This window comes from Nelusetta ayraudi, unplaced genomic scaffold (assembly GCF_046127955.1).
Source record: "Nelusetta ayraudi isolate G7.1 ecotype Tasmania unplaced genomic scaffold, CSIRO-AGI_Nayr_v1 ptg000026l, whole genome shotgun sequence".
NCBI lineage: Eukaryota > Metazoa > Chordata > Actinopteri > Tetraodontiformes > Monacanthidae > Nelusetta > Nelusetta ayraudi.
Genome location: NW_027466076.1, coordinates 11,553,162 through 11,577,217, shown reverse-complemented (window position 1 = coordinate 11,577,217; position 24,056 = coordinate 11,553,162). Strand labels below are relative to the sequence as shown.

The following is a 24,056-nucleotide window of genomic DNA, read 5'->3' as shown; positions in this document are numbered from 1 at the left end:
TAATATGCCACCATGCCCACATGGGCAATTTTAGCCTATTTTGGAACACATTTGCAACAACCATTGGCGCTTACATCATATTTGTTTGAGGAATTGGAGCTGTTTGGTCACGTAAGCCAACCGTGCCCGAAAGAGACAACAAATCATCAACAACTGCCATGTGCTGAACTACGCTGACTAGGAACCTCCGCCCTCACTCAGGCAGGCGCCAACTCGGGCGACCTCGGCCGGCTTAGACGAGACGATGAAACTGACGCGAGGCTTGGAAGCAAAACACCCCGATTCCCTTTAATGGTGACAAAAAGTCTGTCAGAAAGCTGCTTTTCACCGGCACTCTCCAGCCGCAGATGGAAAATTACCAAACTGTTGATCGATGGTTAACAGGTGCGGGCTAATTACGCTAATCACGGCAACAGCCAAATAAACCGATTGCCATGTTCATTTAAATGACAGCAATGTTCCTTCGGTGGCTAATTAAAACAGGTCGGGGGAGGGGTAGGCTGAGGGAGGGAGGGGGGGGGGGAGCGGAGGAGAGGGGAGACGCGCCGGCTGGGTTTTGCGGATGGGAGGTGTTTAAACGGAAACGTTCTCCCGGGCCCGCTGTAATAAGCTGTATTTCATTGGTTTAATGGCGTCATAATGAATTTCTAATGATGGGGCTGAGGTGGGCTGGGCTGGGGTGGGCTGGGGTGGGCTGGGTTGGTGGGGACAAAGCGAGGAGGTGTGAGGATATGTGCGTGAAAGCATACGGCCAGAGAGGAGAGGGCGGCGAAGGGAGGCTTGGCTAGCGCGGCTCTCTGGTTAGCAAAGGGAAAGCAGTGAAAACCGGTGGAGGACATCGGGCAGGATGTGTGCCTGGTCCGTCTGGTTCAAACCCCCCCCCCACACCGGTTGGAAAAGGTGGAGGTTGGACTTTAAGGGGGCAATTACTTTATTTCCCGGCACTGCTGGGCCTCCTCCCCGTGTCCATATGCATGTGACCCAGGAGGAGAAAAAAGGCATCATTAGGGGAAGAGAAGGCGAGGAAAGGCCAGGGGAGATGAACTACTGCACCTCCGGTGGAGGGAAGGGGGGAGCACCGGGTCAGGGTTGATTCATTTTTATAAAGGAAGCGGCTACAGGAATCCTCTCAATGTCTTTTGATTTCATCTCAGTCCGCGACAGGAGATTCAAAAGAGGCAGCAAAGTTCTTTTGAAAGAAAGAAACCTTTGAACTTTTGCTAACTTCCCTTTCAGCCGATGATCGCCGCTGCTTCAGGAATTAACGCGACAATACGACCGTGATTAGGTCAATTCTGCAGCAACCGCAACACAAGCCCTCCATGTTCCGGCGAAGACGAATGTGAAGTGCTCCATGGATTCTGTCGTTCAATGGCACGATATATATAATTACATCTGCTGAGCTGAATGCCTCCAATCAGGCCGCAAGTGTTTTCACTTCAACGTTTAATCGAAGTCGGCCTTTTCACTGAGCTGGGCAGCGAAGCTGGCGGAGGTTTGTGCACACTGCTGCCTCATTTCTAACACTGAGATTTGCCATTTTGCGTATTAACAAAAGAAAAAAAAAAAAAAACTAAATCATAATACATGGCTGATCTGGCCAAAAGGACACGGGTGACACGGGACAAAAAGCGCCGCGGTTCCTTTATGGTCACACAGTGGACGTCTATTGTGAAGGTGACAAAAGAGAAAAGGAAACACACCCCGAGGACCCAATACGCACAGGTCCTAAAGACGCGCTTTGTATTTTCCGTTTATGAGGCATTCTCACCATTTAAATGTATTCCACATTAGGAGAAGGGTAAGTGGGGGGTCTGCTCAGTTCAATATATTATAATGTGATGGTTGCACTTAATGGGAAATCAATGATGAGACAAGGCCGCCGCTGCCGGGACCGAGCAAAGGCAATTTCCAAATTGACGTGCGGAGGACCTGTGTGATTGATTCTGACTGCTGTTGGATTTTAATATCCTTCGCTTGGAAGCTCATTGACTTCCCTACGTCGCCCCGCGGTTCATCCGCAAACTGCCAATGGAGTCCTGCTCCGTCTTTTCCCCCTCTGAGGTAGTTTATCTCTGCGTCCCTCTCTCTCTCTCTCTCTCGCTCTCTCTCTCTCTCGGCACGCAGCAGATAGGCAGCGTTCAACGCGCGAGATGAATGCGCGGCTGACTTCCTGAACGCGCGCTTGCAGCCATTAATCACGTGGCGACGCGCTCTCCCTTTGGATGCGCTCAGGCCGGGGCGTACGTTGCTGTGAGGCGTCGTCGCTGAAGACGCCCCGGGTATCAACGTTCCCGCTGCAGCCGACCTGACAGGACGGCATCAGAAGCAATTGACTTCACGCTGTTTGCTGCTGCTTGTTTTAACAGCCACCTGGAAAGAAAACACCCCCCAACTCACTCACGCACACAAACACACACACACACACACACACACTCGCCTGCCTGCCTGCCTGCAGCCACACACACACAAGCAGACACGCTGCAGTCAAACAGATTAGAAAGAGAGGAGAAACAATTCACTTTCACAAGCCCAGGGCCAACAGAGCCCACCCAGAAAAGATCACCAGCCAATCCGTCGCTCCATTTTCTCAGCCCTTATGGCCCGTGTGTGCTCTCTCCTATATATGGTTTGTACTTACAAAAGGAAAATATGCCATAATCTGCTGCCCTTTTCACCTTTGTCACTAAAAGGGAGCTGCCAGGTACAAATATGTTTATTACATGGTGGATCCATCCATCCAGCCAGCCAGCCAGCCAGCAGTTATTTACAGCTTACATTGAAGAGTCAGCGCTTCACTGGTCATTGGAAGCGATCTACTTTTACATCATCGGTCACCTCATTAGTACGATACAATGTTCAATACTGGCTAATGATACACAGCCAGTTGCGTTAACCTATTGTCCCTCTTGGAAGCTCTTGCCATGAATGCTTTATCAAACAACGTTATCAAGACTAGCTGTTGACAACAAAATGTGAACATATATGTAATAGTTGAAAGTAGATGCTGAGGTCCATGTTTTCACCACTCAGCTTCCCCTGTCCATTCTGTGCCATTATGAACACCCATGCACACATTTAAACACTTAGAAGCAGCATAAAAGCTTTTGAGGAGGAAAAACACACTGTGTGAGTGATTCGTCCGCCTTAAGTGCTGAGCCAGCGGAGTGCGGCCAGCTGTGGACAGCTAAACTTTTCAACCCTGGTCATTCCGCAGCGCGAGATCAAAACTGCTGACCCGGAGCCTCTCGCGCTGTACTGCGCTGGAAGGGACGGGCCAATGTGATCCTCCTTTAATCCCGGACGACTGGAATAAAAGACAAGTGAACGATGGGCCCGCGCTCAGGCTACTCCGACCTCTGCCTCTGAGAATGAAGTGTGCTCAGAATGAAACGAGCAAGGGAAATTAGGGAGAAGGGAACGCTCGTGACCGCGCATCTTTGCGGAGGTGGACAGACCGCGGCCCGTCTTGAAGGTTACTGGCCGACCACAGGTGGAATTATCTCCCCGAGCGACTGCTTTGCAGGGGACCATTACGTCGTCAATACCGGAGGAAGGGCTTCCAGGTGGGAAAAAGCACCAGGGATGCCCGCCCCAACTTGAGGTTGGCCTCACCTTGCCGAAGTCCCGGACGTCGAAGAGGTCGAAGGGGTCGAACAGCTCGCTGTTGCGCAGGCCGAACTTGTCGTGGCACACCTTGAGAAACGTCCGAATGTTCTTCAGGCACAGAAACTGCGGGGACAGAGATAGAAAAAAAAAAGCATTAACGGCACGGTACATTTCTAACAGAAAATATCACACCAAGACGTGTGTTAGCATTTCATATTCACGATTAAGTGACGGCAATTCCGTGAATATTCCATTTCATGGTGGATGACTGGCATGCTGATTACTGTGCACTGATTGTGGCACCCAGGCGCTGATGGGCTGCCTCTTTGATCCGGATTAGGAGAGCCACAAAGAAAAGGGGTGTGACTCTCCAGTATCAGGGCACAGACATGACAAGAGCCGGTGCAGAGCAGCTGCCCTGAGCTCAGCGTCCTGCTGGTCCCAGACCACAGAGCTCAAACTTAAAGATCACAGGAGATGGAGCGGATCAAACACTGCACGGTGTTCAGAGAAATACAGTTCACACACATTTGCAATTGAGTGCATTAAGAATTCACAATAAACACAATTTTGTCAAAGGTGGATGTTTCAGCAAGACAATGGTCCTCGCTACACATGCAGGGCAAGTACAATAATTCGGGGCTGAGTCTCAGCGAAGTGCTGCTCCAAGGGAGCAGGTCTTCGCAAGGCGAAGACTCGATTGAAATTGCTCCGTTTATTCTTATTTACACGTTCCTTGCGTCTTTGAACCCCATTTTCACCCCCTTACCAAACAAAATCGGTGAATTCAATATGCCACATAGGTAGAAACTGGCGAAAAATTTCATAAAATGAAGAGAAAAAGGCAAAATTCCACTCTCTAGCGCCCCCTAGAGGCGTTCAAAGATTTCCTGCCCCAATTTCACCCCCTGAACATGCTCCAAAACTCACGGTTAAAAATTCCACACGTTCGTCTCGTCAAGCCCGACATTTTGTACGCTCTAACTTTTGTCGCCCGACAAACAGGAAGTGAGTTATTTCCTTTTCCTTTTTTTTTTACCAATTTTTACCAAATTTCTTGCTCCTCGTGAAAAAAAAAATCCTTCTAGGAAGGTCATAGAGACATGGGGCCAACACCCACGCGTGCGGTCAATCCAGACCTATTTGCTGATATGCTGACCTTTTACCCCAAACAAACCGGAAGTGACCTATCGTCACTTGTTTGGAACAGAGTGAAAACACAAGGCTCAGAAAGCGCAAGTCCGACGAGCTTGAAAATTCAGTATGACATAGACTGGACCTTCAATCCAAAGAATCATAAAAAAAAATGTAAAATTTTCAAACCGTTTTCGTGCAACGGCCCTCCAAAGTCGACGCACATTGAAAATTGACCGAAAATCCCATCACAAAAATTTAACTTCTCTAGCGCCCTCTAGGAAGGTCGAAACGACATGGTACGAAAACCCACGCATTCCTTGGATACGGACCTACATTCTGACACTCTGACCTTTGACCCCTGACAAACCGGAAGTCAGCTATTTTTACTTGTTTGAAATCATCCAGAGGGACAGAACTCAACAACCGTGAATGCTGCAAGGTTCAAACGCAGACTGGACTCTCAGAAGGTCAACGTAAAAAGAATGGTCCAGATGCGTTGCACCGTTTTCATTTTAGAGCCCTTTAAAGTTGATGGATGTCAAGACTGACCAAAATCCCAAAAAACACCAGAAAACGAAAAATGCACCTAGCGACCTCTAGGAACATCGAAAAATTGTGCAACAAAAACCAACGCGTTCGTCTCATCAAGCTCTATGTCACGTACACTCTAATTTTTAAAAAACAACAAACAGGAAGTGAGATATATTCAAATTCTTTGAGATTGCCCCAACGAAAAAAAAAAAACTCAGCTTTTTCACTGACCACGCCTACACAATTATTCACACCCCAGATAACTACATACAGTTAGATAGCTGAAGTCCTTAGCTAAAAGATGATACCAATATCTTTCGTGCAGACGCCGAAATGGCTGAGTTCCAAGCTTAGATGTCCAAGGTTGTAAAAGCCGGAAAAAGCGGAGCTAGCGGAGCTAACTGTGCTGCTGCAGGTTGGGAGCCCTAACGTTTGTGTTTCTCTCCCTCTGTTTCAACACACACACACTATACTGTAAATGGCTGCAGTTTCCTGTACAAAAGTGCTACAGACGTCATTCAAACATCCACATGTTTGTCTCATCAAGACCTATATTTTACATTTGACAGCCACTTCAAAAAAATGCAGGTCAAAAATATGCATCATTTGTATACACAGGCTTATGATGATTAATTAGACCTCTTCTCCCTCTTTGTCAACACATACATAAATAGCTGCAGTTTCCTTTATAAAAGCGCTAAATACGTCATTCAAACACCTACGTGTTTGTCTCATCAAGGCCTATAATTTACATTTGACAGCATCTTTCAAAAAAAAAAAACGAGGTTGAAAAATCTGCATCATTTGCATAGACTTCTTTCAGCAGATGTTGCCGGGCGTCGGCAGAGGACGGGGGTCAATTGCGGGCGTCGATAGGGGACGGGCGTCATCGGGGGTCGTGTCGGCCACGGCGGCTCAGTCCCGCAAACGCTGCTTGCAGCTTTAATTTAGCTTTCCTTTTCATTCTTAATAACAGTAAAGCAAAAAAAAAAAAAAAAAGATTCTGTTTGATGCAGCAACAGAAATATGTTGCCCAAAAATGTCATGATGAGATCTGAGATTGCATACAATTCTATGGGCATTGAAAAAAAAAAAAAAAACTGGAAACACAAAATATCCCCACTGCTATACAGTCTGCACTGGTAAAAACAAAATACCAGTAGTAATAAATCAAACCAGCACAAAGCGGCATCAAAACGCAAGATGTGGTCTTTCAAAAAAGCTTGTTACCTTTTATTGCCATTACATTTATGGGGCAAAAAGACGACTCTGGAGAGAAGAGTGGTGTTTGAAGTAGCTACACAGCAGCCAAGCGCTACCCATCCTGCATCACAAGTACTCTTTGGCTGCAGATATTTATCGTCCCGCTCCCTAAAAATATGCCATCTCACAGATAAACCTTGAGGGATGAGGAGCGGAGCAATAACTGGGGCCAGCGCTACTGCAATATTAATGATAAGCCCGGCTGCCTCCCCGTCTCCGAGCGTTGCGTGCGCGAAGAACACATCACCGCGCATGTAAATCCCGATGCTTCCCCGATAGGCCACCTTCATCTCTCTGTGATGGAGATACAGGAAAAGGAGCGACGCGAAAGCGGAAGAGACGGGACGACAAAACACTCGAGCTGACAATTCCAGGGAATTGGCTGTTGGATGGGACACTAGCAGGGCAATCAGCGGGACCACACGTCTCAGTTCCAGCTTAGTTAAAGTTAACACTCCTTGAAAGCAGTAATGGCGTGTTTTTTGGGGGTGCTTTATGAAGCGCGCCGCAATGCTCTCGAGGTTGGGAACATTGTAGCAGCCCCGCCGAGTCATTTTCTCTCATTCCCGCGAATCCTCTGCGGCCGTCGGCCCGTTTAGGATAATAAGCTTGCAGGGAAACACTGCCAAGTCCTCATCAGTCGAGAGCTACGAGGAAAGAGAAATCCCCGATTGGTCCGATACGGCCGGCCTGGTATTTTGTGGCATTTGAGTCGGGCCTCCTGGCCACACCTGAGAGCCCCGCAGACTCATTTTCATTCAGGCGGTGCCGCGGTGCGGCCCCCCTCCCCCAGTGAACCCAGTCGCAGGCGTGATCCTCGCAATGAGGGGAGCGCCGGCCGTGGGGGGGGAGTCGCAATTGGCTGGCCGCGGCCACGCTGACATTTGCAGTTCACCCGCGAAGGTTATCACGCCCACTGATCCTCACGCACAGTTGCGGAGGAGGGAAAAAAGAAGAAGAAGCTCGGTCGCCACTCCTCAGATGCGAAGCGGTAACATTTGTTTGAGTGTTCTGAGGACGGGGAGCGAAGGGGAGAGACGAGGAGACGCTCTCCAGATATGGATCGAGAGGAGGCGGGATGTCTCTCTGACATTCTCATGTATATGTTTAGAGATAAGAAGAGCCAGAGAAGCGGGATATGGAGAATAGCAAAGATCTTGATGGAAAATACACATTTCTCATGGAGGGTGGAGCTTGAGCATCGGGGATAGAACACGACGTACCCTCCCCCCCCCCCCCCCCCCCCCGCCTCCTCAGGACGAGGCTCCATCTGGAGTGACTCCACTGTGGCCACTTTTGTTTGTCTTGCGTCAAACGCAAATTTTTTATTTCACAGTTGGATAACAGTGCAGTGTGCAACACTGCGTCCAAGAGGCCTGAGAAATGGTCCCCTCTGACAATGGAACGCCTCATACCATCTGTGTAAACTGGCAGTGCCAGCGGTCAAGAGAACACTGTGACCATGTGGCTCACTTCCACCATCAGCTGTACAATCCACTTTGTGTTCTTGTGAATTCATGCGACTTTATGATGGCTTCAGCGTGGATGGAGGTCCATCGCAGCGTCATCGTGAGCAGCGAGGAGGTGCAGTTGCATGCTCGCTCTTTTGCGGACCCCTCGTTTGTTTGTACTCACAGTTCTTAAGTAGAACCTGCGCACTGGTTTGTTTAGCTACCGGCCTGCTTTGCTTATGATGTCATCAGACCACCGACCAGGGCTCTGGTCCAGTGTTCCGAGTCGTGCATGGAAATGTGAGGCTGCAAAAGAAACCTTTTTTGCAGTTCCCCTTTTATATAGCTCCTATTGGAGCCAACAATATTCTATTTTGATTTGTGCATGTCTTGCAGACTTCAATTCGACGCTGTATCTAATTTAAAAACAGCTTGAGCAACTCAAGCAGCTAAATGTGGAAAAAAAAAATAACTGAAAGGTCTGCTCTGAAAACTGCAACTAATCAGCTTGGTTTTAATGCAGCAATCTTTATTCATTTTAATTCAGAAACTTATTTTCCCCTCCCAGAAACTACAAATTTTTTGGTCTCAAGCATACCGGATCATTCTCGATTTTGTTACTCAATAAGTGTGGAATTGCTTCGTCGAGCTACAAAAGCAAACCAAACAGCCACATATGGTTCCGAGGCTCCGGCGCTGCAATAACTGTTAACAGAGGACAACATGCAGGTGTTTGCCGCCCTTTGGCTATTACATTATTGTTTCATTGTTTTGTTCTGTTTTGGCTGTTGTGAGGTTGCGCATGTACTCTCAGCAGCACATGCTCTGTTAGGCACCAAAGAATAATTTAACTACAGATTATTTTTTTTTGTACATAAATGGTAGGTGGGAGTTACGCTCCATCGCAGCGACAGCTCTGCTTCGAGTTTTCAGCCATGAGGATACAGGTCTGTTCATCTGAAAGGTTTGTAGAGGAGAGGAACCGGGAGGAAAGACTCTGCCAACGATGACATATCATCCCATCTTACGTCTCATAATGCAGGGCATAATTAACTTATGTTGAGGGCCTGGTTGCCCTTTTCTGTGTCCATTTATAGCTCATCTCATATGTACACTGATGACGGTTGAAACTCAGCCAACTCAAGTGTGAGATCTGTAAAACGGGTGGTCGATTATCAGAGAAGGACTGGCGTGTTTTCTGTTGATGTTGTGATGGGAAGAATTTAGGATTTAGACTTGAGGTGATGCTGCGTTCAAAAAGCAAAGAAATGCCAAGACAGTCACATATTTGTCTGACATGGAACAAATGGATTACAACGCAAAACAGCCCACACACAGGAAATGAAAAATCAAAAGATGGTGCTAAAAAAGGGTACTGATGGTTTTGGGAAGCTAATAATGCTATCAGGAAGATTATTATGATTAAAAATGTGTTATTTTGTAAAAAAAAAAAAATCTGTGCGTAATTTTCTCAAATTTGATTAGCTTTTTTTTTTTGTTTTTGTTTTAAGATCTATTAAGCAGGTATCCAGGTGTATCCACTTATCAAAATGGTAATTTGAAAGAGATAATTAAAAACAAAATAGCAAGGACTTGGTTTAACCCAGGGGGTAAAGGACATGAAAGGAGAGGTGAGGAGAGGAGAGGAGACGGGGGGGAGGGAATATGGGAGGGAAGGGAGGGAGGGCAGGATTGAGTCAGACAGATGATCAAATACTCAGACAGCCAGTCAGGGAATTGGAGTCAATGAAGGAGAGTGATGCCTGTCTGAGAACTCCGTGGCAGCCCAATACTCTCTTGCACACACACACACACACACACACACACACCCACACACAGAAAATCCCATCTTGTTGCGTCTGCAGCAGTGACTCACTCCACAGCTCGCGCATAACCCGGAAGGCGGCTTCTCAGTGGGAGAGGCGGCAGCAGCAGCAGCAGCAGCAGCAGCAGCAGCAGCAGCAGCAGCAGCAGCAGCAGCAGCAGGGAGCACCGGCTCGCTGACTGAAATGGCGGGCAGAATAAGGCGGGCCGAGCAGTTTCTCGAGACGTGTGGACGGACGAGCACGAGCGCACAAATGCCAGGGTGCACGGCGATGATCCGTAGGCAAAGCTTTGGCTTGGGTTAATGATCCTGCCGCCGGAGCAATGATTGGGTTCTGGAGGTGGTTAATGTCAAACAGCACTCAACCGGTGAATCTCACTGATATGTTCTGCTGGAGAGTTGGAAAAAAAAAAAAAAAAAACTGCAACATTTTATTCACGTTAGAAGAGCTGACACCTGTTTAGCAGCTGGCCGGACAGAGACACGCAGCGGGCCGGATGTGGCCCGCGGGCCGTAGTTTGGGGACCCCTGCACTATAGTCTAACAGTGTGTTTGCAGAAAACCCTTTAAGACATACTGAAAAGCAAGTTGCATCATGGAAACGTCATCATTAAAAAAAAATGCATCTAATGTTCAATAAAGTCTTTGCATTTGTACCCGAGTTGGTTTTGGCCTCTTTTTTTTTTTTTTTTAATCGGAGCTAACGCGTTAAGTTTTATAAGAATGGTTTGACGAATAGATTCTCAAGTCGTCCAGGACCAATGTTAGCTGGCCTGGAAGTACAATGACAACTTGCCCAGTTCACCATTCTTCTTCTGGTTCTGTTTACCTCCCCTGCAGTAGCCGCATATGCCGCCTTTCCTATGATTTAATTATGCTTTACGTGGCCTTGTTTGAATCAAATGACTTCATGGAAATCCAGCACTTTTGTGAACGCTTGAAATTTTGCCTTAAAGTTCTCACTGGTACTATGAGAAACGGCATTGGTGAGTAGGGATCGTGTTCAGGTCTTCTGTGTCTTCAGTTTTACAGTTGCATTATACCTGCGAATTATGCCACAACATTGATTATTCGGCGACTGCAACCTTGCAAAAACTGAAATGACACATTTTTTTTGGAAAGAATAAGAAATTAGTCAGAGCTTTGTACAAATGTGGGGGGTCACGTGTTGGGTTAATCTAGGAGGGGATTAATGAGCAGTCAGGCTCTTCAACCCCGCTTCCAGGTTGACCGGATTTTTTAAAGTCGGCGAGTCGCAGAACAGACCCCCCCCCCCCGCCCCTGCAAATTAGAGACGAGGAACGCTCGATGAATAATGCATCGCAATAGTATGCAAATGTGCTAATCTTATCCCATTACCCCTAAAAGCCTGTGAGAATGCCTGGATTGACCACCACTTTAAGGCTCCCCGGAACTGACGGCAGACTGGGCGGAACGACTTAGTTAGGCACGGCCTGTGTTAAAATATGGAAGTTGAATAGGCCAACTGTGGTTTTCTGCGGGGTTAATCGCCATTACAATAGCGGGACCATCCAGTTCAGAGCAATATACTCCAGGAGGGAGAGAGCCGCCGCCGCCATCTGGCGTGATGACTACATAATTAAATGGAGTCCACCCCTCACCTTTTACACTGGCTGCTTGCGAAAGCGTGCGCTCTCGAGGTGCACGTCGGAGATAAAAAAGCACATGGCGTGAGAGAGTGGTGGGGGGGAGGGGGGGGGGGGTGAATGTGAGCTGAAATCCCGCAGCATGCCATCACCACATGGACAAATATTAGGTCATTCGTGAGAGCGGGGAAGCAGTGAACCTTAAGCTAACTTAAAAGGAGAGACCTCCTCCTGAGGGGAGGAGGGGCAGGGCACTTTTTGTCTGCAGCAGAATGGATGGTGGAGAGAAGAAGGAGAAGCGCTATGCCTTCAAGGTAGTGCACTCCGCCGTCTCCGCCGAGGCAGAAACGACAGCGGCTGGAATAAGAAAAGGACCTCCTTCTCGCGGCCAGCAGATTCTACTTAGCTTCATTTGTGAGCTAGCTGTGATATTTACAGCCCCCAACGATGTAGCTTCAAAGCGAAGTTGATGCTGAGGGGGCGTGCTGCCCTGTTGCCCACCGTGAATCGGATGACGATGTCAACAATGTCACAGTATACTGTGCAATACATGTCGTGAGGATTTTTTTTTTTTTTTTTTGGGGGGGGGGGGTACTGCAGGTACAGCTCACTAAGTTCCATTCATGCAAACCAGTTCGCGCTTGCTGCAAGCGTCCTGATCAAATGCTGACTACAGCAGTCATTTGTCATCACTCCTAACATGATTCCAAACCATTCAAATTGAGCTCCCATTATTCAGGTACTTTTATCTGCCATGTGTTCAGGGCTTCTCATTTGTTTTGTGCTATGCCTGCCCAAATGACTTTCCAAACAGCTTTTTAATGAACTGCTAGCAGTACTTGTAAACAGCATTGAATACTGTGATTGATTTACGTGATCTCCTCCTCCGCCCTCCTCCATACTGATCCACTCAGTCTCCTCTCAGAATAACACACTCGGTTCCGCACTTTTTAGTGTTTCTTTTGAGTTTAACAGTGCATGGTCTATTTGGGTGAATATCTTCCAGATATTCTATTGCCCGATTTTCCTCTCCCCTCTTCAGAGACTCTTAATAATTCATCCGCGTTTTCTTCTGACAAGGCATTCGAAGACTTCCGCTATCCACTGTGCAAGAATGGATTCACCTTGCACGGCTGACTCCACTCCCATTTGCACTTTAATAATACTTTGAAAACGCCGGCCATCTCTAAGAAATGTAACCCCCAGCTGACGCTGGACCGTTGCTGGGGTGGCGTCGGAGTAGCTCCACTGACTGCAGTCATATTTTGTTAATACTGCAGGACATCTAACCGAGGCCAGGATTCCAAAACATCTCGGTGCGTCCGCGCCTCATTTTAATCCAGCGCTGTATCCAAGCAACAGGGCCTGGGAGCCAAGAGACGACTTTGTGCTCGGGGCTTAGCTGTAAACTCTGGGCGAGATAAATGCGGAGGGCGAGGTCCTCCGTAGAATCCCAGACGCCCATGGATCAATGGCCAGGTAATTTATGACATCGGGGCGGAGAGAGGAAGACTGCATCCATCTTTCCCCCCAGCGAGTTCCGCTCACAATGCAAAGGTCTTTGTGGTGATTTAGATTTCCCGCAACATACCTTTACTCTCCGTCTCCATTCCTCACACCTTCCACCCCGAGTGCACGCACAAACACACACGCACGCACACATGGGCACACACATAAGGTAAGTATTACTAAGATGCCGATCCTAACTAATCCTAACCTTCAAAGTGCACGACGGCCCCTGGTTTTAAGTGTTCTTTGAAAGAGTTGCGCAAGCTTAAGGGCTAACACGCTAAGACCAAAGAGCAGATGAGGGTGGAAATTTGAGCATTTTGTAGAGATACTTCAAAGTGAGCTAAGGTGGTTATGCATATTTTTTTTATTTATTATTTTTGTTTAAAGGCTAACAAGTCTGGGGCTTCAGACTTCAACATATGTTGTCCTCTGTGATACATTGAGTCCCAGAGTTATGGGCCCATAATAATAAACTAAGCTCACGTTACGTTAAGTTCAAACAGAGTTCTGAATTTGATTTCAAGCTGATCTTACATTGTAAAAAATTGTCTTATGATGCCTCCAGGCCTCTGAAGCCATAAACATTAAGGACTTTAGTATTTTTGTCTCCATTTGTGCAATAGAACTCATCATCCCTTAGTCTCCCCCCTTGGAACTTATGAGCTATTGTCCCAGCCGATGACCGTTGGAATTTCAGGCATTCAGAAGAGTTCTTGGCTGTTTACCAATTACATGAAGTGACAAGTGGAGCTGACCTTACATTACATTACATGACAAGAATAACAATTCTGACTTATTTAATGTCTTATAATAAATCAACTCGCGACACGTCAAGATGTTATCTCGGGAGTAGGCATGCAAATGATCAATTCGTTCATTGATCGTTAGTTGTCAAGTCAATACCTTATTGATCAATTAATGATTAATTGATAAGTGGCGATTTTTCCTGAGAACCTACATTTTCACAATGAAAAATGTGTAAGAAACACATTATTTAACCCTTCAATAGTGTTGAAGGTTCTACATTAGAACAGTAAAAACACCCTAAACTTTTATCTTCTGACTTTAAGTTGACTTCTAATGGGTCACATTTCAACTTTTTTCTTTTTAAATTGTTTAAAAAGTAACTTGTTCTCGGTTTATTATGACCATCACAGTATCTACAGGTGAATTGCTCTTTCCTGCTACTACACTGTTATAATGATATTAACTACCCGTGTAAAAAAATGTTAAATTAACTGCTACAAATTCATTTTAATCAATTAAATTCTTAATTAGCGTTATTAATTGACGAATTGTTAACATCTCCACTCGGGCGTAACTCAAACTATGTGCACGCGTGGCAGATGTTTGTCAGCCCTACCAGACACGAGGGAATTTAGCTCAGTGCTCTTGATGGCACCGATTATCTCCAAGGTGACTAATGCCATTAACGTGGAGAGCCCGGCTCGTTAATTACCCGACTGGCTCTGCCGTTGTAGCTCAGCCCCTTTTTAATCCTCACAACCGCAGCCCACGCAAACAATCATTCAATCATCACGCGGCTTTGCACCGCGACACACAATGCAGCGATCGGCCAATTTACAGATTAAGGGTCTGAGCACTCGGACGCTGTGAGGCGCGGCCTTCGACGGGGCTTTCCAACGCGCGCCCAACTGGACTGGGCGGCGGTGAGAACGGTCAGAAACACGTGTTTGCACTCTGCGCAGAGGTTGATAAATATCCCCGACAGCTGCAGGTCCTGCAGGTTTGCCATCCTGCGCTGGCAGCGGGGCGGTTGCGGCGAGACGATTGGCCGCCGGCCGCCAGCGGAACATGTATCAGAACATCCTGCCAACAGATGAGTGCAACAAATTGATTTGTTGAGGTGATTTCATTCGATGACGGACGCGTGGCGACGCCCTTCCCTTAATTTTGCAGCGTGAAAAGTTCTCTAAAAGAAAAGCGTCCAGAGGTTCCGCTTCTCAAGTCGGTGAGGTAATGACAGATGATAATGAGAATAATGTGCTGTCGGCTGCAAGGCAGAACTGTGTGTACGCTCCTACTAAAAATCACTGAACAAATCACCATCTCAAAGAAATGTGGTATTTGCATTGAAACACTCAATACTGAAGAAAGAAGAGATGGTGTTAAATCACTCAATGTTTGAAATTGTTGAAAAGAGTCCACTGTGGGGGTTTGCATTGCGAGCTTCTGCATTTTCCATTTTTTTAAAGAAAATTATTCACTTTGGATGTTACAGCCAAACCTTGTACCAATTGTATAAAATATAAGTATTTCAAACTGTTGGCCATCATACGTCACAATGACAGTAACATAGTTACAGCATTTTAATAAATACTTTTTAAAGGATATATTCTAAACAAAAAGCATTAGACTCTTCTGGAAAACACATGGTGTAAAGACTTGCTAGAGTAGGTGAAGTTCCATATGCTTCACGTGTGATATTTTCCAGCTCACTATTTATCAGCTGGCGTCAAACTTGAAGCCCACTGCCCACTGACATCATTCCTATCAACATGTTGTAACTGGACAGCCTACTAAGGCGGGCATCCTTTCGCTTGATGATCTCTGATGGGCCGGTGTTCACTGAACTGTAGGCTACCGAGGATTCTTGGTTGTTCTTGGTGTAGCTGCAGAGCACGGCCACGACTACTAGCGTTGGCCTGCATGGGAAGGACGGTACTACAGTGAGGTTTTGTCCTGACTTGTTAGGAAACCTGGTTGATGTCAGTGAGAAGAATGATGTCTGTGTCAGGAAAGCTGCACAGCGGAAGGTCTTTTTCGGCAAATCCACTGTAGGCCAAGTAATTAGGTCTTATCCTCTAATGAGGAGGCGGGATTCTTTTTTTTGGATGGCTTCGCCCGGGTGGAAACTTCAGCAAAATGAGCCTGTGAACTACGTTGACGCATTAACAAGGCAGCTTGAGGCCACTAAACACAATCCCGTGCCACACTGCATCAGGCTGTCACGACACTTTTTGTAAAAGAAAATATAAATATATTTATGTATCCACAGCCGATAACACTGTGGAACCATAGCGAAGTCCCCTTTTATGTCGTGCTGCAAATCACAACTGAGAAGCGTGTTGGCACCGTCCCGTAAAACGAATCACTGACAATATAAAAGCTTTGTCACACGAGTCGGTGGCAGCGCCCAAGCAGAGGAGACACTGGAAGTGATTTGCGTGTTTTTTTTGTTCCGTTTATGAAGGTTTCACAAAGAAGAAGAGGCGCGGGGGGTGGGGGGGGGGGGTGCGTTGAAGAAATCTCTCTTCTTCTCCTCTGGCAGTGACTCATCCAGTGACATTATCTACGAGATGAATGATCTACTTCTGCCTCTCTGTTCACCGCCGCTCCCGTTTTTGGGGGAAAACCGGAATTGACTTCCCTGAAAGCAGTGACCCTGAGGTACCGTCTGCACCCAGGTAGCACCAGGTAGGCTGGAGACATCAAACAAACTGTGGGTTTTTTTCTCGATAGTTGGCGAGAGTGGGATGGATACAGCAGAGCGAGGCAGGATCAAACATCCAGCTTCTGCTGGTAATCCTCCTCGAAGTAGGGTGGCGGAGGCAGGAGGAGAGGGTTCGCAGGAATCACATCTTGCTGGCTTTTTTCCTTTCCAGAAGGTGAGGCGGTGTCAGACCCTCCCGCAGCTCTCCAGACGGTCCGGGCACAGGGGTCAGGGGCAAGGAGGGAACCCTCTGGAAAGATCACAGCCTTCTCGGGCCACGGACGGAGTCGGTGCTGATCAGCCAGTGTGTATATTTCTCAGAGATGGCCGGCGTTTTCAAAGTATTATTAAAGTGCAAATGGAAGTGGAGTCAGCCATGCAAGGTGAATCCATTCTTGCACGCCTCTGAAAGCGTCATCGTGTTCTTCAATTAGAGGTTTCAGCCCTCACCGACAGTTCGAAACCAACAATACTGCGGCAGACCAGGGGAATTTAGAAGAAACTAGGGCACGGATGGGCAAACTTTTTCACTCCTGGGCCACAGTGCGTTCTGCAATTTGACAGAGGGGGGCCGGAGCAGGAGCAGATGCGTGGAGTGTTTTGGTGAGCCGTCTCATAGGTGAAAATAATATATCATGGGGAAAGTGGAAAACTTGTTCTTTAATGTCAATTGAAGATGAAGAAAAGCATTACAACAAAATATCTGTCTTTGAAGCCCCATGGCACACATTGACGAATACAGCTATTTTATTACTTACTTACTATTAATATAATTCAAGTTCATCGGGCCGGATTAAAAAGCTTAATGGGCCGCACATGGGGCCCCGGGCCCATGGACATGTGTACTGTGCCGAGACGCTCAACATATGAGTCGTGTTGTTGATCTTCAGGGACAGAAGCGTCTGAAGTGCCATTAAAAATTCAAACATCTGCTAAAAACAGAAACGGATAGGGCCACGCGGCACCGCGGTGGAGTTTGATCCTTTTTCCACACTTCATTCCTTCTCTCGGGTAAGCTTTAAGTCAGCTCTGACGGAGAACTCATGGCCTCGCGCCGCATAAAGGTTAAAATAACCACGGCATCCACCTCCAGACGACAGCAGAGACGAAGTGGCGCCGAGCAAAAAGCAAGCGCCGCCTCCATCCACCGCAGGAGATTACGAATTAATAATCCCCCGTTCCTACGAGGTCTAGCGAGGTGTTCTTCCATGCGACTGCTTTTCACGACCCCGCATACGTTCGCCAAGAGGATTCCGGTGCGATTTTCCCGCGAATCCTCTTCCTCTGTCAAGTGCGGCTCCGAGAGCAGGAGGAGCCGAGCGGAGGACGAGCGGCAGACGGTCGCCGGCGGCGCCGCGGGCGACAGTTTCAGCGGCGCCCCAGAGAGAGGCCAGAGGTGAGAAAAAAAAATCAGTGATGCCGAAGGAGCCCGATAGAACCAAGCTCCCCCCCGCCTCCCACTCCAACCCCACACCTCCTTAGATCCCCCCCCCCGCACAGTTGGACACCGCCTGCAGCACCTTTTTAAAAATAGGAGGGAGGAAAACGCTGTCACTCCGGATTTAGCCTACTTTCCAACATGCCCATTAATTTCAAAGCAGATGGCCAAAAAAAAAAAAAGAAACAGAGAGTGGGTTGGAGGGAGGGGCGACTACTAAGCTGTTGAATAACAGAGTGGAGAGCTTGAGACGGAATAGAGGCTGTGGTGGCCTAAGTTTAAAAAAAAATAAAAAAAAATACGGGAAAATAAAGGTAGCTCTTATTTTGAAACAGGACGATAGCACTACTTGCCTCGGTATGTGGAGGCCGAGGTTCCCAGCATTGAGGAGGCTCTTCTATGCATGAGGTGAGAGACTCGGCTTGAACTTTCATTGATCCGCGTACCCACACATATTCCATTGGCACTTTTTTTTTTCCATCCCGGTCCGCCCGGGGGAGGATTTCAGAGGTGATGGGGTGAGCGTACAAATCAAAGGCGTTCTCAGAAATGAGATAACGGGACCCGGGGTTTGGACGCGTGGGGAAAAGAGGCCCTCAGGGCGGCTGTGTCTAAACACCGTGAGGTAAACGATCCCCGCGGAGGACAACAGCAACACGGCCGCCGGGACGTTTTCCAGCGCAGACATCGACCGAGCGTTTCCCGTTTTCCGCGCGAACGTCCACGGGGCTGAGATCAGGGTTAACGCGCGAGCTCGTCTTTGGCTTGCATGTCGTCTCGGCTAACGCGAGGCGACCTTGCGCGTTCGCGTGGCGACAGACGAGCCGCCCGCAAGGAGAGTCATTAATCAGGGGATGGCATGTTGTGACGGGGCGTCCTTGAGGAGTCTGTCTAACTACTGGGACGCATCTTCGCCGTCCGCGTCAAAGCAGGACAAACATCTCAGCAGCCGGTCGGAAGGAGAGGGGAGAGCGCTGCCAAATTGACTTTGTTTCTCTGAACATGCTAAAATAAGTCTAATGTGTCCGGATGCCGCATCAGAAAGGAGGTCGGCGGCCTCGTGGTCGGGAGGTTGTGGGTTAGATCACCCGTGATTCCCAAGCGTGGGCCCTCAGGGCATGGATGGGGCAAACACGGAGACATTTTACATGCTTATGTGTTGTACAATTTGTGAGACTTTCTAAAAAAAAATAAATAAATACTTTTGCATATGCATTCATGTATATGTGAGGACAGCTGAAGTGAGACCCCAGCTGTGAACCACACTCAGCCTCCCTCATGGCAGACTTGGTCAAAGTTGGACTAGGACAACTGGACAGTGCGGCTGTGTGTGTTTGATGTCATGCGGAGGCGTTGAAGTGCTCTCATATCCATCCGAGCAAAGGAAAAGAGAAATCGCACCATCATCTCTATTGATTGCGTCACAGGCAAATGCGGAGGGGGGAAAAGGCTGTAGGAGCCGAAGCCGAAGCAGAAGTGCTTGAAATGTGAGCCTCAGTAAAATCACAAACACAAAAGTTTCTATCGTCTGGCAATTTAAGTGGCACTTAAGCACCTTTTTTAAGTGTTCTTCTAAAAAAAACACTGACAGTACAAAAAAGGGAAAAAAAAAAAAGGAAAGAAAAAAAAAAAAAAAAAAGATCTTTCCTTTACACAACATTGAATGTAAAGTTCCGAGAAGTGAAGTTTTTCTCTCCCGTCGTCTCGCTGAATAATGCGAAACCAACCGGCGCTGCATCAACGAGTAGCAACAGTGGCTATACCCAAAAGACTCTGTGGACTCTGGCAGATTGTGGCGCCGCACCGAGACGGAACAATGACTTCAATCTGGCCCTCGCGTATGCACAAAGTGCCACGCGGCTGGTCGCCGCACGCACCAGGCGGTGGAGAGAGTTGATTATTTGCACGCCGCGGCCAGGGAGCGGGAGCAGTGGAAGTCTGCTTAGACGGGCATCAGCTGGAAGAGGGAGAGGGAGAGAAGCTGGTCATCGTGATAGAATACCTGCTCGGCCGAGGCGTCGCTCAAACGGTGTGCGCTCATCTGAAAGAGTCGACTGTCATGATAGATCTTGCTGAAATAATAGATATGCAGGGCCGCGACGAAGCGGGGAGAGAAAAATGCTAGTCTGCTGCTGCTCTCACGTCCACCCATGTACGAGCACAAGATATTATTTTTTTTTTATATTTTTATTTTTTTGGGGGGGGGAGGGGTCAATAGGTGGTGTTGGGCTGACGCGGTCACACGCACGATAAAGCTCAGCCAGATGACGTCTCCTGGCCGACGATCAAAAAAACAACAATTTCTCCCAGCTGGAGAGAGAGAGAGAGAGAGAGAGAGGGAGAGAGGGGGGGGGGAGGCTCAAATGGGCGAGTCGCCGCATCGGAGATATCTGCGTCTGATCTGCCGAAGGCCCCACGTGAAAACACAGCTGTGCTCGCTGACAAGGAGGGGAGGAACTTCTCCGAGTGTGGCCTGTGAGCAATTTCTGCATCTGCACCCCCTCCCCATCACCGCCCCCCACCTCCCACTTTAAGTTTGGCCTGGCTGACTATGATGACATTCACACTGCGGGCCAAAGTGGGCCTAAAGTGACCCATTACTGATTTTTTTTTTGTTTTGTTTTTGACAGTCTTCACTAGTCTGGTTTTATCTAGTACACATCAGATTAAAAAAAAATGAAAAACTGGTGGGTCGCAGCCCAAGAGTGGGTCGCGGAGCTGTAATGATTGGGTTGTGGTTTCGTTGCCAGTTTCCTTTTTTTAAAAAAAAAAAAAGAAAAAAGAAAAAAGAAAAAAAATGATTTTAAATTACATATATTTACATAGAAAATGTGAAAAAAAAAAACTGGCATCTGTTTCGGATGCCTCTTTGACGCATCCCTGGAGAGGTGTCCCACCGGGAAGAGACCCTGTGGAAGGCCCAGGACACGCTAGGGGGTATATGTCTCTCGGCTGGCCTGGGAACGCCTTGGGGTCCCGCCGGATGAGCTGGAGGAGGTGACTGGGGCCAGGGAAGTCTGGACATCTCGAGCGGTAGAAGATGGATGGATGGATGGATGGATGGATGGATGGATAGATGGATGGATGGATGGATGTTGGGCATTTATTATCAGGACACACACTTCAATTCATTTGTATGCTTATGACTGGATGAAGACATTCTGTATTGTTGCACTATTTTTCCATTTATTTGTGGAATGAATTTGAGTGCTGTGGAATACATTTGGGTCATGACTTCATGACAAGCGGGTCCTGAGACTCTGTGCTAAGTTTGGGAGCTGGGAGCCGCCGAGACCGGCGTCGACCACACTTAACAAATTAGTTTTAATCAAACGAGAAACTCCTTTTTTTTTTTTTTTTGATTGAAAAATGTTGAATTGTCTTGATGAAAGCCCCGCCTTGGAGAGGCCGTCAATATGAAGGGTGTCCGCAGAGGAAAAATAATTAGATATTGGTTTGCTATCAAATGAAAATGAATGCGGCAGGAATTTCAAAGGTTTAGAGACCACTCGCGTGGCTCTTGCCGTTAGTGGGACAATGTTACAGCGTTTAAAACAGATGTATCGCTTGAATCACTTCGAAAGGGAATCTGAACGCTTGGTGTGTCGCTCGCGCGCTTTTAGATGAAGAGAGACAGGGGGACATTTTTGCGGCCTCAGCCTTAATCAAGCTCAGATCGGGCCGACTGTGTTTTCTTCTGGGCCCGCCGCCACCACAATCAACGCTCCCTGGAACCAGTGCTCCCAATGTGCGCTCGCCTTAGCGCGTCGAGTCCGCTTCCGATGCGACTGCGATAACCTGCGAGGCCAACGCTCCCTTCGGCTCGTATCCGAGAGGCGATCGTGCTGACTGAGGCGAAAGCGAGCAGAGTCTAATAAAGCCAAGATGCTATCGCCAACGCGGCCCACGCCAACTATTTTACACCCCCAACCCAAGCGCAGTCCTTAAGGCCACTCTATCTTTTAACGACTCCATAAAATGGCAGATTGAGCAGTAACTTGTAACACTCTGTTCCGACGAGCGGGCGTGAGGACCACCAGCCGTTGATTTTAGGGCTTTTATTGTTCGAGGTGATTGTGTTGGAAGTTAAGCGTGAGCCACCTCTAAATGCAGCGTCTGACAGCGTATGATTGGGTTATGCTTAAATCCAATAAACAGCCTCAGATAGCTCCCTTTGTTTTCATAGACAAACAGACACATGAGCAGCAAAGGCTTGGGATTAAAGTTGGGTGTCAGTATTTTGGATGTAGGACCTCATTTCCAAATCAGCCAGTGCATGCACTATTTATCAGTGGAGACAACACGGTACAGCCGGTCCTTCTAGTTTAGCAGAGTTCACCGGTGCTAGGCTAGCACAAGTCAACGGTTTCTGCGAGCCTGCTAATACAAGAAAATAGATACATCTCACCCACTCCACAGTATATCCAGGGCAAATGGATTTTAATGCCAGACTATCAAAATAAATGTCTGTGTTGATAGATTCACTGAACACATAAAACTACCGAGCTACTGGAGTACTTCCAAACTCTGCTAAACTAAAGGGCTTTGTGAAAGTCATTGGAACGGTCTCACTTGGAAATTGGGTTTAATGTCCAAAGTTCCCATTTATTTCTCCGTACGGGAAATCAAGCCAAGTTTTCCCGGCATGCTATGCCATGTTAGTGCAAGATTAAGGTTCTAATGCAAAAATGTTGCCAGTAAAAAACAATAATCACACAATAATAAGGAGGCATTTATGTTCTCAGTCTCAACCCGAAAATTAAATCCAGCCTCATTGATCCTCATTTTTTTTTTTTTGCCCACCAGCGTGAATGCTTATAAAAGTGCTTGTGATTTTTTTTGGGGGACGTGGAACAAGACCCATTTTCTGTGATATTTGGTATCTGTTCTGTTGCACTAATGTTCTTTAAAGTGCTGTGTTATTACACGTAAAGTGTTCCCAAACTATCCCACCCCGTTTAGCGCAGGGCCTTCTGCTGATTAAGGCACTAAAGCAAAAAAAAAAAAAAAAGATTCCCCGTACAAACAGGCTGTTCTCACAAGGAGGTTCACTGTAATAAGACGCGCGTCGCAGTTTAGCTACTCACAACGCAGCAGGAAGAATAAAGGGATTTTTTTTTTGCCCACACAGATACAAACTCTCACTAAGTGGTTGAAGTGGTAATATGGGTCTGTGCTGGTGGGAGAGGGGGGCAGTGAGAAGAGCAGGCAGCAAAATTGTGATTGGTGGGAAAACGGCACTAAAAGGGAATATGATCCACTGACATCTCCTGCTGACAAGCGCATTACGTTTTCCCATGAATCTGAACTCGTAAAGTTCTAGCAGACGTTGCCGTTAGCCTTGAACAGTGACGCCAGATAGCAGAATTCACTCCTTGGATTTATGTATTTTATTTTTCTGAAGGTGTGCCTGCTGCTAATTACAAATGAGGTCTATCCATCAAGTTACAGTGGGGTAACAGGATCCCCCCCCCCCCCTCCCCCGAGCGTCAGCCGCAGTTTTCATCCTTCACGTTCGTCCACATAGTGTAAATCTGGTAAATCTCCGACGCTGGAGTCACCTAAACGCACCGCGCTCTCAGTTAATCTCGGGCCCATTGTCCACCCTGCCATTTCCACACAAGCGCTGCAAGGAAAGTGAAAGAAATCGGTGCTTTAAGTGTAATTTGTTCCGTCCCCCAGCGAGGCACAGACAAAGTCCATCCCTATTCCGAGAGGCTGAATGCATTTTGCGGCAGTTAATTAAGCACATGTTCATGATTTTAACTGTTGGAACGTCAATCTAAAAAAAATCAAAACACAATTTGATTGTTCGTATTGCTCACCATCACCCACATGGGTTGTTGTTGTTTCATCACGCACAATTTGAGATGCAACTCCTGGGCACAATGAGCGTATCATGAAACAGTTTGCTTTGGAAATTACACATTACACCGCTGTGAGCCATAAGAACATTTTTCAATCACTTTTTTTTTTTTTTTTTAACTGCATTCGCAATCCGAGTGGCTGTCGGCGGAGTGCGCGTTAGCAGATGGAGAGGATGGGGTCGGGGAGGAGAGAGAGCACAGATGGAGGTCAAGGATCTTTATCTTGATGACGTTTTATGAAACGGGGGCGACGTGCAGAGTCACGCGGCGACGGGGTGTCGGGGGGGTGGGGGGGTGGGGGGTGAGGCAATATAAGTGAGGCGTGCACTTGCAGAAAGGGTCACGGAAGAGGACAGTGAGCG

General features: G+C 47.5%; 1 protein-coding gene across 5 annotated transcripts in view; it reads right to left on the bottom strand.

Moving 5' to 3' along the window:
- The window catches only part of vav2 (vav 2 guanine nucleotide exchange factor), a 171,825-nt gene that overhangs the window by 117,306 nt on the left and 30,463 nt on the right, over window positions 1-24,056 (bottom strand). For all 5 annotated transcript variants that reach the window (XM_076029845.1, XM_076029846.1, XM_076029847.1 and 2 more), the window contains exon 2: window positions 3,616-3,732. In XM_076029845.1, the coding sequence (XP_075885960.1) occupies window positions 3,616-3,732 (117 nt within the window). The remainder of the gene's footprint in view (window positions 1-3,615; window positions 3,733-24,056) is intronic.